The 15,366-nt window shown below is 44.1% G+C and overlaps 1 protein-coding gene across 3 annotated transcripts in view; it reads left to right on the top strand.

Moving 5' to 3' along the window:
- The first annotated feature begins 1,092 nt into the window (after positions 1 to 1,092).
- tle2b (TLE family member 2, transcriptional corepressor b) overlaps positions 1,093 to 15,366 on the top strand; it is a 73,859-nt gene continuing 59,585 nt past the window's right edge. For 2 of the 3 annotated variants that reach the window (XM_026160276.2, XM_026160274.2), the window contains exons 1-3: positions 1,093 to 2,092; positions 13,342 to 13,439; positions 14,564 to 14,627. In XM_026160276.2, coding sequence (XP_026016061.1) covers positions 2,069 to 2,092; positions 13,342 to 13,439; positions 14,564 to 14,627 — 186 coding nt within the window. In that variant the 5' untranslated portion in view covers positions 1,093 to 2,068. The remainder of the gene's footprint in view (positions 2,093 to 13,341; positions 13,440 to 14,563; positions 14,628 to 15,366) is intronic. The other variant, XM_026160275.2, reaches the window with a different exon arrangement.

Genomic DNA, 15,366 nt, shown 5'->3' with positions numbered 1-15,366 from the left:
TACGCTGGTAATCCTCCAGTTACTCGACGTGTTGATTTAGATGGCGTCTTTGGCGGGAAGTGGACGTAACTGTAGCGTTCCTGCTCTGAAGTTTTGACAAATGTGGCCATAATTATCCATTTTAATTCAGAAGTCTCTGCAGGTGGCACGTCTAGTTGTTTATTCCAGCTGAGTGTTCTCGTTAAGGTGCAAGTTCTGACAAATAGTCTGTTTTTTAAACTAAATCTTAATGCCAACGTGTTTTTTTTAAAATAATATACTGTGAGTTTCTGTTCACCTTAAGAAACCCATGGAGAAACAATAGATCAGAATTCAGAACCACCAAAAACAGTTCTGAGCAGATTATTTTTAAAAAGGGGCGTATGTGTTGTGTTTAGAGTTTTAGGCCCGTTGTAGAACATGATAAGGCTCTTGCTGTCTGCACCTTTAGTGTGGTAGCCCTGGAAAACTTTATCATTATGAAGTGTACGCCAAGCCCTGTGAATAGCCTCGAACTATGCGCATCAAGTGGCACCCTTCTTCCAGGTGAACCAGAAAGCAATATGAGACACCTCACTGGGTTGTATCCTTGTATCCCAGCCCGTGCTTTCATATTTAATCATTACTGCAAACACGCTCACAGCCTTTAGACATAAACGTGATAACTTTACCGTTACAGTGCGTACTTCCGTGGCACTCTTCTGTGTTAGAGAGGCTGTAGGAGCAAATGTATGCGGTCTGAACTCCTGGATGCAGTGCTTCTCAGGCCTTTGAGGTGTGAGGAGTCACATTGGTAGCAATCTTCAGCGCAGCCTGAGTGTGTTTACACCTGGATTTGTGCGCGAATAGGTGTGATTGGATTGCTGTCGCATCGTCCATGCCGCATTTTAATGCGAGGTGCAAACTGCCTAATAAACTTATCACTGTAATTGTTGTGTGTGGTTGGTGCTGCACATCGAGTTTGTCCGCATAGCTGTCGAGCGTTTTGTGTGTTTGAATCTCGATTCATATCAGTTTGAGCCCGACTCTTTGTGCATGACTGATTGCTTTGTGTGTCTGACCACAATTGAAAAGAGATCCATCTCTCGCCTCTCTCTCTTGCTGCCCCTCTGTGTGCGACTGGGTGTCTCTATCTACTCAGTTCCACCTTAAGAGGAGCTTTAGCAGGCTGTCGTGTTTGTGTTGAAGCCAACAGGCACAATATATTACAGTCTAGGGCTTGCTGCTGAAAAGCCCGCTGGATCCTCCACTGACCTGCTGTTCTTTCCTGCTTTCCTCTTGCATTTTTTTTCCACATTTAGATTAAAAACAAAGCTCTCACTCTCTCTCACACACACACTCTCACTCCCGTCCCCTCCTCCTTCTCCTCCTCCTCCTTTTTCTTCTTCTTCTTCTTCTTCTTCTTCTTATCCTCCTTCTTTTCTGCGGCAGCAGTCAAGGCAGAGGCTTCAGTGTGTCACAGAGAGGGCGAAGAGGAGGAAAAAGCAGAGAAGAAGACTATTTGATCGAGCTGAGTGTTTGTTTACGTTTGTGTGTTTCGCCATTGGACGGCTGGGTGAAGGGGCAGGAGGAGAAGAGGGGCGAAGAGTAGGAGAAGTGGAAGAGGGGAGCTTGTCTGGATGAAATTCTCTGTGTCATGTCACTACGTGTGGACCCTGACTGATCACAGGGTGAGGAGAAGGCTGAGAGACGCTAAGGAGGAGAAACTGAGACTTTCACTGTGGAAAGGACAAGAGAGGAGGAGGAGGTAAAGTCCGCTGCTCCGTTTTGTCATGATATTATCGGATGAAGGAATTGACAGACTTCTTCTTCAGTTGTGCGTCAAGAGGAATATGCAGTAAAAGATAAATATATATATACATATATAGGGAGAGAGCGCGCGAGAAAAAGCAAAGAAGAACAGAAGAGTAAAGACTGCTGCGTTCAACCCTGCCAAGGAGCAGGAACTGGACTTATTGACTGGTGAGAGTGTGCGGGGGTTTGTGTGTGCGTGTGTGTGGCTGTGTAACCGGTGGAGGGCAGAGGAGTGGAGGGCCAGGGGACTAACCTGGCCATCAAACGGACTGGCAGCCTCTCCTCTCCTGGGATCATGTACCCTCAGGGCAGGCATCCGGTATGTACCTCCTTATGTCTTTTTTACCTGTCTGTCTCTGTCTCCCTTTTTATGTCTCCGATTGCATTGTCACTTTTTTTTTCTTCAGTATGTCTCTTATCTTGCGTCTTTCTGATTTCTTTTTTCTTTTTTTAATTTCCTGCTGGTCTTTCCTTACGTCCCTCCTCTTCTCAACTCTCACCTTGTTTATGTGTCTGTGTCCTTCTGTCTGTCTTTTTCTGTCCCTCCTCCTTAGTTTTACTGTAACATGAGGAGTGAGACGTGATGGGAGGGGAGGGGGATGTTTGGGCTAAGAGATTCCCTGTTATGCACACACACACACACACACACACACACACACACACACACACACACACACACACACACACACACACACACACACACACACACACACCCCTCTGTCATCTGCAACCAGGTGCCTTTGAGATCTTGTTGATAATTGGCAATGTAGGTGGCACATAACTGAATCTGCACCTTTCTGTGTGTGTGTGTGTGTGTGTGTGTGTGTGTGTGTGTGTGTGTGTGTGTGTGTGTGTGTGTGTGTGTGTGTGTGAGAATAGATCTGGCTGCATTAATGTGTGTGTGAAAGACCATCAGCTGTCTATTTGCTCATTTCTGTTGTTAAGCAAACACACACACACACACACACACACACACACACACACACACACACACACACACACACACACACACACACATAGACATAGGCCATTTAATTTATAGTTAAATTCTACTTAATTCATTTCCATTACAACTACGAAAGGTCGTGAGTGCACAAGTACTTCCCCTTAATACCTCTTTAAAATCCCTCCTTCAGTTTCACCCTCCACCACCAGTAAGAATTCGCCGTTAATTTACCTGCCGGGGTAAAATAAAGGTTAAATACGTAGACTAAAAAGCACAGAAGGATGAATGACAGCTTAGGCTCAGTTTGGCTTAGGCCATTCGTTTCACAAGGGCCCTGGTCTGGTTGCTATAATCAGATTTGGTTGTCAGTCTCTTTGTATCTGCTACAAATGGGTCAGTGGCCACTTTGCCTCACAGTCAGCCAGCAAGCCAACCACTCAGTCAGTCAGCCAGCCATCCAACCAGCCAGCCAGCTATCACACAGAATTATGAATGACATTTCCACAAGAGGAAGGCATGAGGAATCAATTATACGTACAGAGAGAATGCTAATAAGGCAGCAGCGGGAAAAGAAGGGAGAAAAAGACACTGGAAGAAACAGAGGAGTAAATACAAATGGAGAAAGTGAAAGATGTAAGAGCCAAGAAGGAGGAGGGGGGGCAAAAAAGGCTAGAAAGAATTCTTTAAAAAGGCACGGCTGGGGGTGGAAAGAGAAATGAAAATGAATGAGAGATGCGAAAGAAGAATAGAGCGCGAACATTCCTCTGTTCTCTCCTTTAGAGACGAATCAGAAAGCTTCCTGCTGCGATGCTCTGCCTTTCTGATAAAGTTCAATGCCAGATTGAGCCAACTCCAACCGATCAATAGTCTCCATCTCGCTCTTTCTGTCTCTCTCCCGTCTTTCTCCTCCTCTCTCGCTTCTTCCTCTGCGGCCCTCCTCTGCCAGAGGAACTTTATTTCTGGTGTTGCTGTGAAATGTGATCTGTGGAGAGGTGCGAGGGTGCAAAGAACGGTTACGTGTGTGCGCGCATGTGTGTGGTTGTCTGAGTTTTCATGCGCTTGTGTTTGTAGACACTGTGTGAGTGTGCTCATATGAATATACACATGTGCTCAGTTCAGACTTACTTATAATTTGTACTCTTAGCTTTTTAGCAGTCCGTCAGCTTTTCCACATGCAGGAATGCTAAATATTATTATTTTTCCCTGTTTTCATACTAGTTTGTTGTTTAGATACTTGAATTGTGCCTATGTGAATGGGAAAAGGTTGTAATAGGTATAAATATATACTCCCTTCAATAACATCAAGCAGGTTTCTAGGAATGAGCTTACATTTAAAAAGTGTGTTTCTAGTTTAGAGGCAGATTTCCCTTTTTTTCAGTCAAACATTAGTTTCCATTCATTTAAAAGAGGCTTGAAAGTTGCACGAGTCAGATCATCTCTGACAGTAATCGCTGTATTGCCTTAATTGTTTGTGGTAAAGAAACACTTCTGTGTTGCTGTCTTTTTACACGGATCCCCATCAAACATTCTCCTCAAAAACTAGTCGACTGCATCAAACAGCTGATGAGTGTCACTGGTAAATGCAATCAGAAGACAAACTGTAAGGAATGTGAAAGTAAAGTACGAGCTGTGTGTGTTTTTGATCACACCACAACAGTTTACGAAATCTGTGTGAAACCTGCGTTACCAAGAGCTGATAATGTAACTTTGAATGGTTTCATGTCACGACCAAGTTAGGTTATGAAGTATAACTTATTTGAAAGTTTGTCTGAAGATGTCTTAAATATACTTGATTTCTTCATCTAAAGTGGTGGTTAAGTCATGATTGATGATGTGATTTTTCCTCTTCAGTCTGACATGTCGGTTTAATTCCCAACAGGCTGCCTTGAATGTGACATGCTCCGACCCATGCCTATTTGGAAGTGATGTCTTCAGATTAATGGATAAAACGAGGATGCAAGGCTTGAAATGCATCATTACTGTTGTTGTCATTTTAATTGTTTTTGGAAAAGTCAGACTTTGTTCTGGTTCTCTGGTGGGAAAGGGTTAAAAACTGAGGGTTGATTTGCCAGGCGAGCAGAGCTGTAATTGGTTCCACTGGATTTTTGTGGCAAGCGTTATCAGAACTGTGTGTACAATTTTGTGTGTGTGTGTGTGTGTGTGTGTGTGTGTGTGTGTGTGTTTGTGTGTGTGTGTGTGTGAGAGAGGGGGGGGGGGGTTTGTGCGAGGTGTGTTTCTGTTTAATGTGTGTTTTGCAGCGCGTGTGCTTTTTCTTTTAGGTGTCTATTTCCTTTTAGTGCTTTGCGAGTGTGCGCATATTTGTATTAGCTGTGTGTGAGTGTGTGTCGCCTTGTTTGTTGACTTAGATGTGTGTTTCTCAGTGTGCATTTCTCCAGTGTAAGGTTCAGTGCTGTCTTACGTGCGTTTGTGTGTAACCATATGCATGTGCTTGGCTGTAATGCTGTTAGTTTTTATTTATCAGTTAAATGCTCAAGAACCCCTCGTTCTTCCTGTTTATTTATTTTTATGGTTCACGTTTGTTTACTTGCTGCACATGGAATTTGGGACCAATCAGACAGCTCTATGCCAGTATTGCAGGGTGGATATGAACCCCCAAACTTTTGCATGTGTGTGTGCTTGATTTGGAAGTGGAAGTGCAAAAGGAGAGCCGTGGCGGTGTGTGTGGATGTGTGTGTATGTGCCTACAACAGTAACAATAAATATTGTCCCAGTTCGACCTCGACTGCTGCTGTGAATGTACAAGGCCTTGATTGGCTGCCACACCCCAGTGAGCCAGGGGGAGGGAAAGAAGGGGCGAAAGGGAGAGATTTCCAGTTTATTTTCACGGTTAACAGAGATGTCAGGGACTCCTAGCTTGTAGAGGGGATCATGATTAGACTCAAACTGAAATATACACGCGTACTTATCTTCTACGTCATTATATACAGTGTATTTCACAGCCACACAAACTCTCTGCACGTTTCTTTAAAGGTGCAGAATCTACACATTTTGGCTGTGTGTTCACCTTAAGCTGCTTCCCTGTGTGTGTGCTACAAATTCTTCCTTGGATCCCACATTTGCGAAGACTCTAGTGTGGAGGACAGAAGCATATGCAATTAGAAGAGAAAGAGCAAAGCATGGTCGAGCCAGGAAGAGAAAGGTGTTGAATTTTCCACAATTGTAATAATAAAAGGTTGCAAAAAAAATACTGGAGATATTTAACCACATCTATCATGATGTTACAGTTATTAAATTGTTCAATATTTGCCTTTCAATGAGTTTCCAGACAAGTAAAGGGGAAAGTGTTTGTTGCAGAACTTAAAATGTACAGTCATCTCTGTGCATGTATGAAATGAGCTTGCTTCTCCTGTGGCCATGAACAGACTGACAAACTAATTGCAATAGACGGCCACAGAAAGTACGTATGACTCAGTAATGAGGCGAGAGACGCCGAAGTGTTTCTGTGCAACTTAAACTCGTTTGATGAGTGTGTGTCAGACTAGTTGAGATGACTTCATTGCGTTGGCAGTAATTAAGTAATTGTTAGTTTGTTCTGCAGACATACAAATATGCAGCGTTTGCTTTCACATGCACACACTGGCCCTGCCATTTCTTCTTCTTCTTTTTTGCCAGCTGTGTTGGGTAGTTTGTTTTTTTCCAAACATTTGTGGCTGTAATGACATCTACGTATGGTAAACAGCACAGAGGATTGCTGTAACCTCCCACAGATGACATTCTCGCCTCCTCCCGAGACATTGTCCTTGTGTTGTTTACATTTAATTTCATTCAGCATTTCAGAGGCAACCTTCTAAATGGCAAAAAGTCAAGCAACAACAATACAGCTGCAGTGAGACGACCCGCAGGATAAGCAAAAAGTCAAACAACTAACCAAGCAGCTACTCCTGATCAGCCATCAGCAGCCACCCAGATTAAGGCTCCTCTCTGATTAAAAACAGGCCTTTTTTCATCCTCAAATCCTGCGTTCTGTGTTCTTTTCTTTGCCATTAAAAGAAATGATCAGAGCGAGGCTTGGATCGAGTCCAGAGACTCATTTAGCTGCCAATCTTTCCCTTATTTGTAATCCACCTCTGGCTTAACGGCTGACTGGTGAGCTGCAGCTTTAACTGGCTTGCTTTCTGACTGACTGGTAACTAGTGGACTGACGGGCTGATTCAATGTCTATTTCACTTTCGGGCTACTGGAACACTGACTGACATTGATTAGATCTTATTGATACAAGCAGCGCATTTGATTTAGCTTGCAGTTGTGTTTTGTTAAGTTTTTTTTAATTGATCCTCCTCTCGATTGCTGAAAAAATATTTTTTTTGGTCTTTATTAGCATCCACCCAGCTGGGTTATTATCTCAGAGTGAGCTGAAGCTTTACTACAATGAAATTGAAATAATTATTGTACCACGTCAGGGTTTTTCCTCGCTCAGAATGTGCCTCCGGGGAGCGACTGTGCACTTGAGCGCAATTGGTCTGTGTATAATTCTGGGACAAAGTCTTTGTTACCTGAGTTAACAGAAGTTTATAGAGTTTAAAAGAAATAAGCTTGACTATATCAAACTGTCCAAATTTTTAGTACTGATGATTTTTCATATGGAAGACCAAAATATCCCAGATAGATGAAAGGAATTTCAAGCTTGAAGAATGCAATTCTGATGCATTAGATGATTTTTGTGCCGGTTCTCAGCCGGAAACAGTCTTGATTCAAATTCTTACCGACTGTAGCTGTTTCTGAACCTCATGGAGGAGTATGTGAAAATCCAAATGTCCTACTCAGTCAGACCCCGGCATTAAACAGCCTAATCCAAAGGCTGTGTAATGACCAATTGCGCTGATTTGTGCCATTGTGAAAATGCTGCGGTTAAAAATCTGCACGCTCCTTTCAGGCGCTTTCTTCGACTAAACCACACTGAGAGTCTCCAGTAGGGGGAATGCATCTGAAGTGGATTTTCTCCTGCTGTGTGATACGTGTGAGACAAAACCGCTTCAGACAATGTCCCAACCCGTTTTCCCTAAACTGTCCGGACTGCATCTCCTTAAGTGTTAGTTTGTTAAGATTTAAGCTTTTAAAGGCTTGAAAAACCAAATAACTGTTAATAGCAAAAGATGTCCCCGAGTTCTCAGCACAAAGAAAGAGCCAGAACCTCTAAACGGGACTGTTGGATGAGTGTTTTTCTCTTAGTAATAAATACTTTTGAGTGGAAATGCAGGGACAGACTTACAAAAATGAAACTCTGAGGGCTTCATAAAAACCTTGCTGATATGTAGGTACGTTACATTACCATCCTTCCCTTAAGCCTCTATGTTTAGCTTTTCATCCACACACAGCCTAAACCAAGGAGCTGTTCCTGATGTTACTGCTCACTTCAGCAGACACAAATACTCAAGCTCACACATATGCAGGCGTGCGCACAGCACACACACACACACACATATACACACATGCACAAGGGGCACTGACACTCCTCTGCCACACTTGGCATTTCTCATCTATTCGTGTGCCTTTTTTCCTAAATATTTCACCAGCCAATTATTATTTCATGTGCTATCTGAATGTGTCTCTGCTTGTCTCAGACAGACACACAGGGGAAGGGGGGAAAAAAGAGGGAGCAGGAAGGATGAGTAAAGAGCGACAGAAGAGAAGAAGGAGGGAAGAATGAGCCCGAACGGCAAGCGAAAGGGCACGAAAAAGAAAAACAAAAGAGAAAAGTGTTCTGTGGGTGTTTTGGTTGAATGAATGCGTCCATGCATAGGCATGCCTGCTTATACCGTGCGAATACTTATGTGATGGTGGAAAGTGTGCCAGGGGCTAAACAGATAGGTGGAGGAGACAAGCAGACAGAAAGAATCATTTCATTCCCAGACCTGAATCTGTTTCACAGTTGCCTCTCGTGCAGCAGCTATCGGTGCTGGAAGAACAGGCAGCAGCTTGAACAGAAGACAGACAGGCAGAGAGACTGACACAGACGCAGGCTGACCTGATACCTGGCAATTTAAAAAAATAACTGAAAAAGTACAGAAAACAGACGTGAATTGAATAGTTGGAAAAAGTATTCATGCGCAAATTCACAGTCTTTAATACTTTTCCCACAAAAAACGAGTGCCCGTGTGTGTACCGTGACATTGACTAGTGACATTTACTGAATGACAGTTTGTAAAGGCTACATGAGATTTGACGATGCTTAGTTTTTCACCTAAGAAATGATTAAATTAATTAAAACACCAGAGTAATGTGTGTCTTTATTCTGTTTGTAGTATCCACACTCAAATTGATGCTGGCACCAAACATGGGTGGCGTGATTCACGTCCCATAGTTGGTTTTTCTTTTATTTTGACTGATATGATGGTGCAAAGTAGTTTGTTTGCGCCTGATGGAAATAAGCAGGCATAGAAACAATGCAGGATTTCAATTATTTAAGAAACTGCTTTGTAAATATTTTATGATATTTCTGAAGAAGCACATTACTGCCACTTGTATCTCTTCAGTCAATGCCCACAGCTCATGGCAGTAGATGAGGATAGGAAAATAGATTGACCAGTAAATCAACAGAGCGCTAAAGCATCCGCATCGTTGCAGATGCCGCAATGATCCTCCTATCAATCTTCCTCTGGATTCTGCCTGGAACTCGTGAAGCAGCAGGTTTCCGGTCCAGATCATGCAAATCCACCAATTTTACTGCGGATTGGAGTTGCTCATTCTTACTCGCTCACCTCCAGAGTGTCCCAGTTCAAGCTGGAGGTCAACATCAACCTTCAGAAAGTCACGACACCAGCCCACCAAAACTTGGCCTCACCTAGAAAATCTGTCAGGGCTGAGGGTCGTTATGTCCTTACAGCCCTTGCAGTCAAACTCCTGACAGGTGGATCAGTTGACAGACAGGTAATAGTTGCGTCCAGCAGGTGGGTCCCTCCCCCGTGCCGTCTCGTGACACGGTAAAATAGGCTTCAACCACCACTCCCCTCCCCTCGCTTCCTACCATATACATAATCCTTCCTAATTCTCTGCTTACCCGTGCCAGCTCGTCCAAATTGTGATTGACTGCTGGCCCACATGGTGCATGTGTGTGTGTGTTTATGCACAAGTGACCTTTATTTCTCTTCCTCTCCCCTCTTCCACCTCCTAGATTAACTGGATCAGTTTTGGGTTTCAGGATCCCCTATGCTGGATGATATGGTGCTCTCTCTGAAATGCACACACACACAGACACACACAGTCACACATAAAAACATGGGAGGCGTTAGGCTGTTTTTTGGCTCATCGTGACGCCCTACTGGACCCCTAACAGTCTGGTCTGCCATCTGTCACAATATAGGAGAGAAGGCTCACACATACACTCAAACAACAGTGTTTGTTTGGTGTACATAGAGCATTGCTTGCTGATGCTTCTCTCGCAGAAGTTCAATCTTACTCTTACTGGCTTAAGTGTCCTTGAGTAAGACACTAAGTCTCCTGTTATTACATTTAAGCATGAACTATTTTCATTCCAGCTTCCCATGCTGGTCTCTTCATTCTGACAGAAAGAGCTCAGCGCAAGCGTGGAATATTTCTCCTTTTGCCTCGGGACCTTATAACTTTTTTTTGTTGTATTTTTCATTTCCTTTTTCGTGCATAAGAAGCTTTATCGCTCCAGGCTCTTTGAAACTCATTCAAAAAGGTGCAACTGGCAAATCAAAAGTAAGACATTTTTCGAGTTTTTGTCCAGCAGATGAAAGGATTCAGGTCTCTCTCATTAGCGCGCAGCACAGGACGCCGTGGCGACACCAACGGTTGTGACTCGCAGATCTCTTGTATAATCCCGATCTGTGACTATGGGCTTTATTATGTGACTTAGTGCTGCTGAGCCAGCAGCACTTTGTCTGTGTGCTCATGTGTGCATGGCAGCAGATGGTAGAAGCAGTATTACCACAGGCCGACAGACAGGGTAGAGGGACCGGGCTGTGTTGACTACAGCAAACACAGCATCTCTCTCTCTTTTACCCGGTCGGTCTGAGTCTGTGTCTCTCTCTCCCTATGTCCTCTTCCCCTCGCCTCAGTGTCAGACGGATGAATGGCTGGCTATCTCTCTCAGTCAGCAGCCACACCACTTTTTCATCATCTGTCTCTCTGTTCGTTCTTTCATTCCTCTGGAAGAATGTCAGACTAGTCTATCACACCCTCCATCCCTCAATCCATCCACCCCTCTGTCTGTCAGATGAGTATCTATCTTTCTTCTGACCCCCCCCCCCCCCCCCCCCAGTCAATCCATCCCTCTGTCCCTACCCTCCCTGTGTGAGTTTGTGCGTCGTTTGTGTGGCACTGTGTACTTAAATTGTGAACCTACATGCACAGTGTATGTTTGTTTATGTGTTTTTCAATAAGCTTATGCTGTGTGTGTGTGTGTGTGTGTGTGTGTGTGTGCCAGATCATGGTCTGCAAGCCCCCCCCCGACACACACACTCCCGTCTCTCCTCCCCCACTGGGTGTCTGTGGTGTGAATCAAGGTCGGTGGGGATCTGTTGGCAGACACCATCATGTATCCCATCTATGCCCTCCCTTATACGCGCGCACACACACACCCTGGGGGTTTGTGTGTATTGCGTCCGTCCACCCATCTAGACGTCCCCACCATGCCTGCCTCAGTTCAGTTAAGCTCGGGCTCAGCTCGGCTCCCCGGATTAATTACTGGGTAACCCACCGCGTCTTTGACCTCCACCGTCGGACTAATTGAAATCTAATTGAATTGTGCTTGTCTAGACTAATGAAGAGCCACCACTGAAACCGCCAATCTTTTAGCCGTGGCTGTTGCCCGATAGCCACCCAACTGCGCCATAGCGACAGCACCAGTCTGCTCATTCTGATTGGATGGATGACTGCACAGAAGGACGCGTGGATAGGTATAGAGACAAACAATAGTTGATTTGGATAACCAAAGCAACCAAAAGAAAGCTATGAAATAAATATGATATCAACAAACTTTAACAAGGGCGTATTAGCCTCTGCTTAATAACCACCGTTAGCCTTTTGCTCCTGCAGTGCAGCCCTGAACTTTTAAAACTTACTTGACAAAGGTGCAAATGTTTGATGCAATCTGACTGGACATTAGCTGGTACCTCCTTGGTACGAAGTCCGTGTGATTTCAGATTGCAGAATGTCAGGACGGAGCTAATTTTCTGGTGCATTTACCACTAGTGTACAGCAGAGCTCACCTAAACCAAACAAAGCAAACGTGTCCGAAATAGGCAGCTATGTGTGATTCTCTCAAAATTGTCCCTAGTGCAAGTGTGATAGTTGTGATACAGGCAGAAAAGATGTTGGCATTGAGTTATGCACCTGTAGGACAGCGGAAGACTTAGCTCAGTTTACACTTCTGCGCGCCTGTGTTGCTCTGCAGTCTCCCTGACGAAATGCTACTTGGCGCTTCTCTTCAAGTTGATCCGTTTTCCTACAGTTGATTGGGAAAAATTGTGGCTGCAGGCTGCAACGACGTGACGTGCTGTTACTTTTATAGCAAGACGCACATCGGGTTACAACACAGGCTTTTGGGTTTTTGTGCAGCATAGATACAACACAGAAGCATAAATTCCCCTTTAGTCTCCAAACACTACAGGAATCTGGCTTCTGTCCTCAACTGCCATGCTCTTGGCTTTGGTGGGGGGGCTCATGGTCACAGCGGGGATTATTTGCAGCCTGGAAGCAGATGAGTTGTCCTTGTCAAAGGAATTTAAAGGGGATAGTGGTGAGACTGCACTCTGACAGGTCATAAGAAGTGCGAGCCTAGCAGACTGCCAGGTGCCAGTCTGCTAGGCTCGCAGTGTGCGTCATAATACAGAAAAATTAATCAGTCTAAATTCGGAGGAAGTAGGAGAAGAATGGAAAAAAAAAACTGGTGTCTTCTTACATAAAAATGTCCTCCGAGGATTGACAGTGTCATTAAAAACACGCTCGTGCTCTTCCGCGTACTCCAGCCCCATCCCCAAACAAAACAACTTCTGCATCGAAAAACATCAACACTGGCCTCGTTTCTCAAACTTTGCGAAGACTATGGAGAAGCAGGGCTGCTGTCGAAAGCGTTTTAGACAGGCACGGAGGGCTGGTGGTGGGGGACCCTTGGGAGATGCTTGTTTTGTTGGGCCTTCTTTGGCTTTTAGCAGGTGAGAGACGATGCCGTGATTCCCTATAAGTTATTCATTTGATGTTTCCTCCCTTCTCAGCTCTTTGTAGGCTGGAATACATTAGCAGCCTGCCAGAGTGAAGAGGATGCTAATGTGGAAGCGAGGGAGAGCGAGAGGAGAGGAAGAAAGGATAGGGGGGCAGTGGAGAGAAGGAGGCAGAGTCATTAGAGGAGGAGGAGAACAGAGAGAGAGAGGACAAGGCTTTTATGATGTGTGGGAAGGGGAAGTGACCTTCCCTCTCACTTTCATCTTGGCTTTTTTTCCTCCTCGTGCATTGCTCCCTCACACACAAAAACACACAAACACACTTACAGTTTCTCGCACACACTCCAGTATGCAGGTTCACATGCACCTGCACATTTACAGCAGTGCTTACAGTCTGCTCTCGAACAGGCACACACACATTCACACCTCTCTATCTGTTTTTCAACCACTCTTTGTTCTGTTTTCTCCCCTGTGCAGGTCCCCTTGCAACCTGGCCAGTCTTTCAAGTTCACAGTCCTGGAAACTCTGGACCGAATCAAGGAGGAATTCCAATTCCTCCAGGCTCAGTATCACAGGTACCCAAAACACATTACACAAATCCATTTGTGCATGCGTGCAGATACACAAATTTATTTAAAAACATAAATATTGTTGGGAAACGAAACAAGCTTCCTGAATAAGCTTGAAACCAGTAACGCTCTTCTAGTCTTAATATAGAAACAACAAATTGTAATTCAGTTCAAATAATAAAGATAGAATGGCTGCACATGTGTCCTTTAATCTTTATAAGGAAATATGGGATGCCTATCATACCAAATTCTTTCTCTTTAGCTGTCTCTACATAAGTTTCAGTCTAATAGGCATCCGTTTACACTAATTTGGGGAGAAATATGCTATCATTGTGTCTGTCCGTATCAACCTTAACACGATATTAATAAGAAATAAATATATCACATCTAATTTTAAAATACTGCATTTTTTTTCAACAGTATAACTGAGTTTCCAACATAAAAAAAGAAAGTTAGGTAATTCAGGTCTTTTATTTTTAACTGCTGGAGGTGACTGATCAGCTTATCACGGCTGGTTGACCTGAAATGACCTCAGCTAATAGAGATAAAGAGTTAGGTTAAAAAATAAAAGCCTCTTTCTCACACCTCAGCGGGCAGGTTGAACAGCCTGCTGTGATACATTAACAGTAATTCACTGCAGGGTGTGGTGGATCTGTGCAAAACACACACATATCTACAAAATCAAAGAGCATCACTAACGCCTTTCATAATAATGACCCACTGGAACTTTCTTCGTTTAATCACTGTTGATTCGTTTTAAAACCACGCACTCTAAATATCTGTCACGTCTAGAAACGATAACAATAATAAAAATGCAGAGCAAATGTGCAGTTTAAGCAGAATTGAAAAAACGTTGCACTTGGTAGCACCGAATCGGACACCTTCCCACACACGTGTTGTTTCTGTGGTGAACTGCAGTCAAGAATGAGAGACGCCCTTCTGGCTGTTGCTGCTATAAAGGTGAACATTTTCTGTGCTACTTTAAGCAGACCTTAGACCTTAAATAGTATTTTTTTGGCATGTATGGCATAGCAACCTAAACTATGTCCTGAGTCCTGTGTAAATTATTTCACTGGATTCAAGTAAACCATTTCATTCATGTGTTTGTGCTTTTTCTCACCCTCATGCAGCCTGAAGCTGGAGTGTGAGAAGCTGGCCAGTGAGAAGACTGAGATGCAGAGGCACTACATCATGGTGAGTCCAGTCACATCTTTACCAAAGCTATATGTTAATTGACTAGTCTGACCAGGGCTCTCGGCTCTCTGAGAGGAGTCTGCTGGGTTAAAATCAAATAGATGGTATATATCGAGGGAAGTATCTTAAATATCAATAACAGCAGAACACGCTTGCACATTTGCACAATAGAGTCTTTGCTATCGAGAGTTTTTCTCACACGCCGTTTATCTCGCTCTCTCATACCTGCCTCCGTATCTCTCGCCATATTTTATTCCTCATTCAGACCTTTTATATTGTCTTTTTCTTTGGCTCTTCTTTTTCTCTGTTTTCTCCCGTGTGCTAACAGCCTGAGCTCCTCGTGTCGGTGTGTCTGCGCGACTAAAGGCTCACATGTATCGTAAGCCTTCGTCTGTGGTACAAAACCCACACAGAGCCGACCAGAATACGATATGCACCATCTGCTAAGCTGCTCGCATTTCATAAACCTGGGAGAGCAGGCAGGATCAGGGCCGTAAGCTAGATAGACACACAGATGGAGAGACATAAAGAGGGAGAGAGAGAGAAGAGAAGCAGACTGGCAGATAGACTGACAAAAGAGAGAGAAAGGTAGAGAGAGAGAGCACTAAACAGGCAAACTGGCAGACAGACAGATGGATGTAGATGGCCACAGACAGGCAGGAGATCAGCAGATAAACACACACCCACACCCACACAGACACCCACCCACACACAGGATGTACAGGGTACTCGTTCATTC

Source organism: Astatotilapia calliptera, chromosome 23, assembly GCF_964374335.1.
Source record: "Astatotilapia calliptera chromosome 23, fAstCal68.1, whole genome shotgun sequence".
NCBI lineage: Eukaryota > Metazoa > Chordata > Actinopteri > Cichliformes > Cichlidae > Astatotilapia > Astatotilapia calliptera.
Note: the sequence above shows the minus strand (reverse complement) of the source record. Positions and strands in the feature narration are given on the sequence as shown.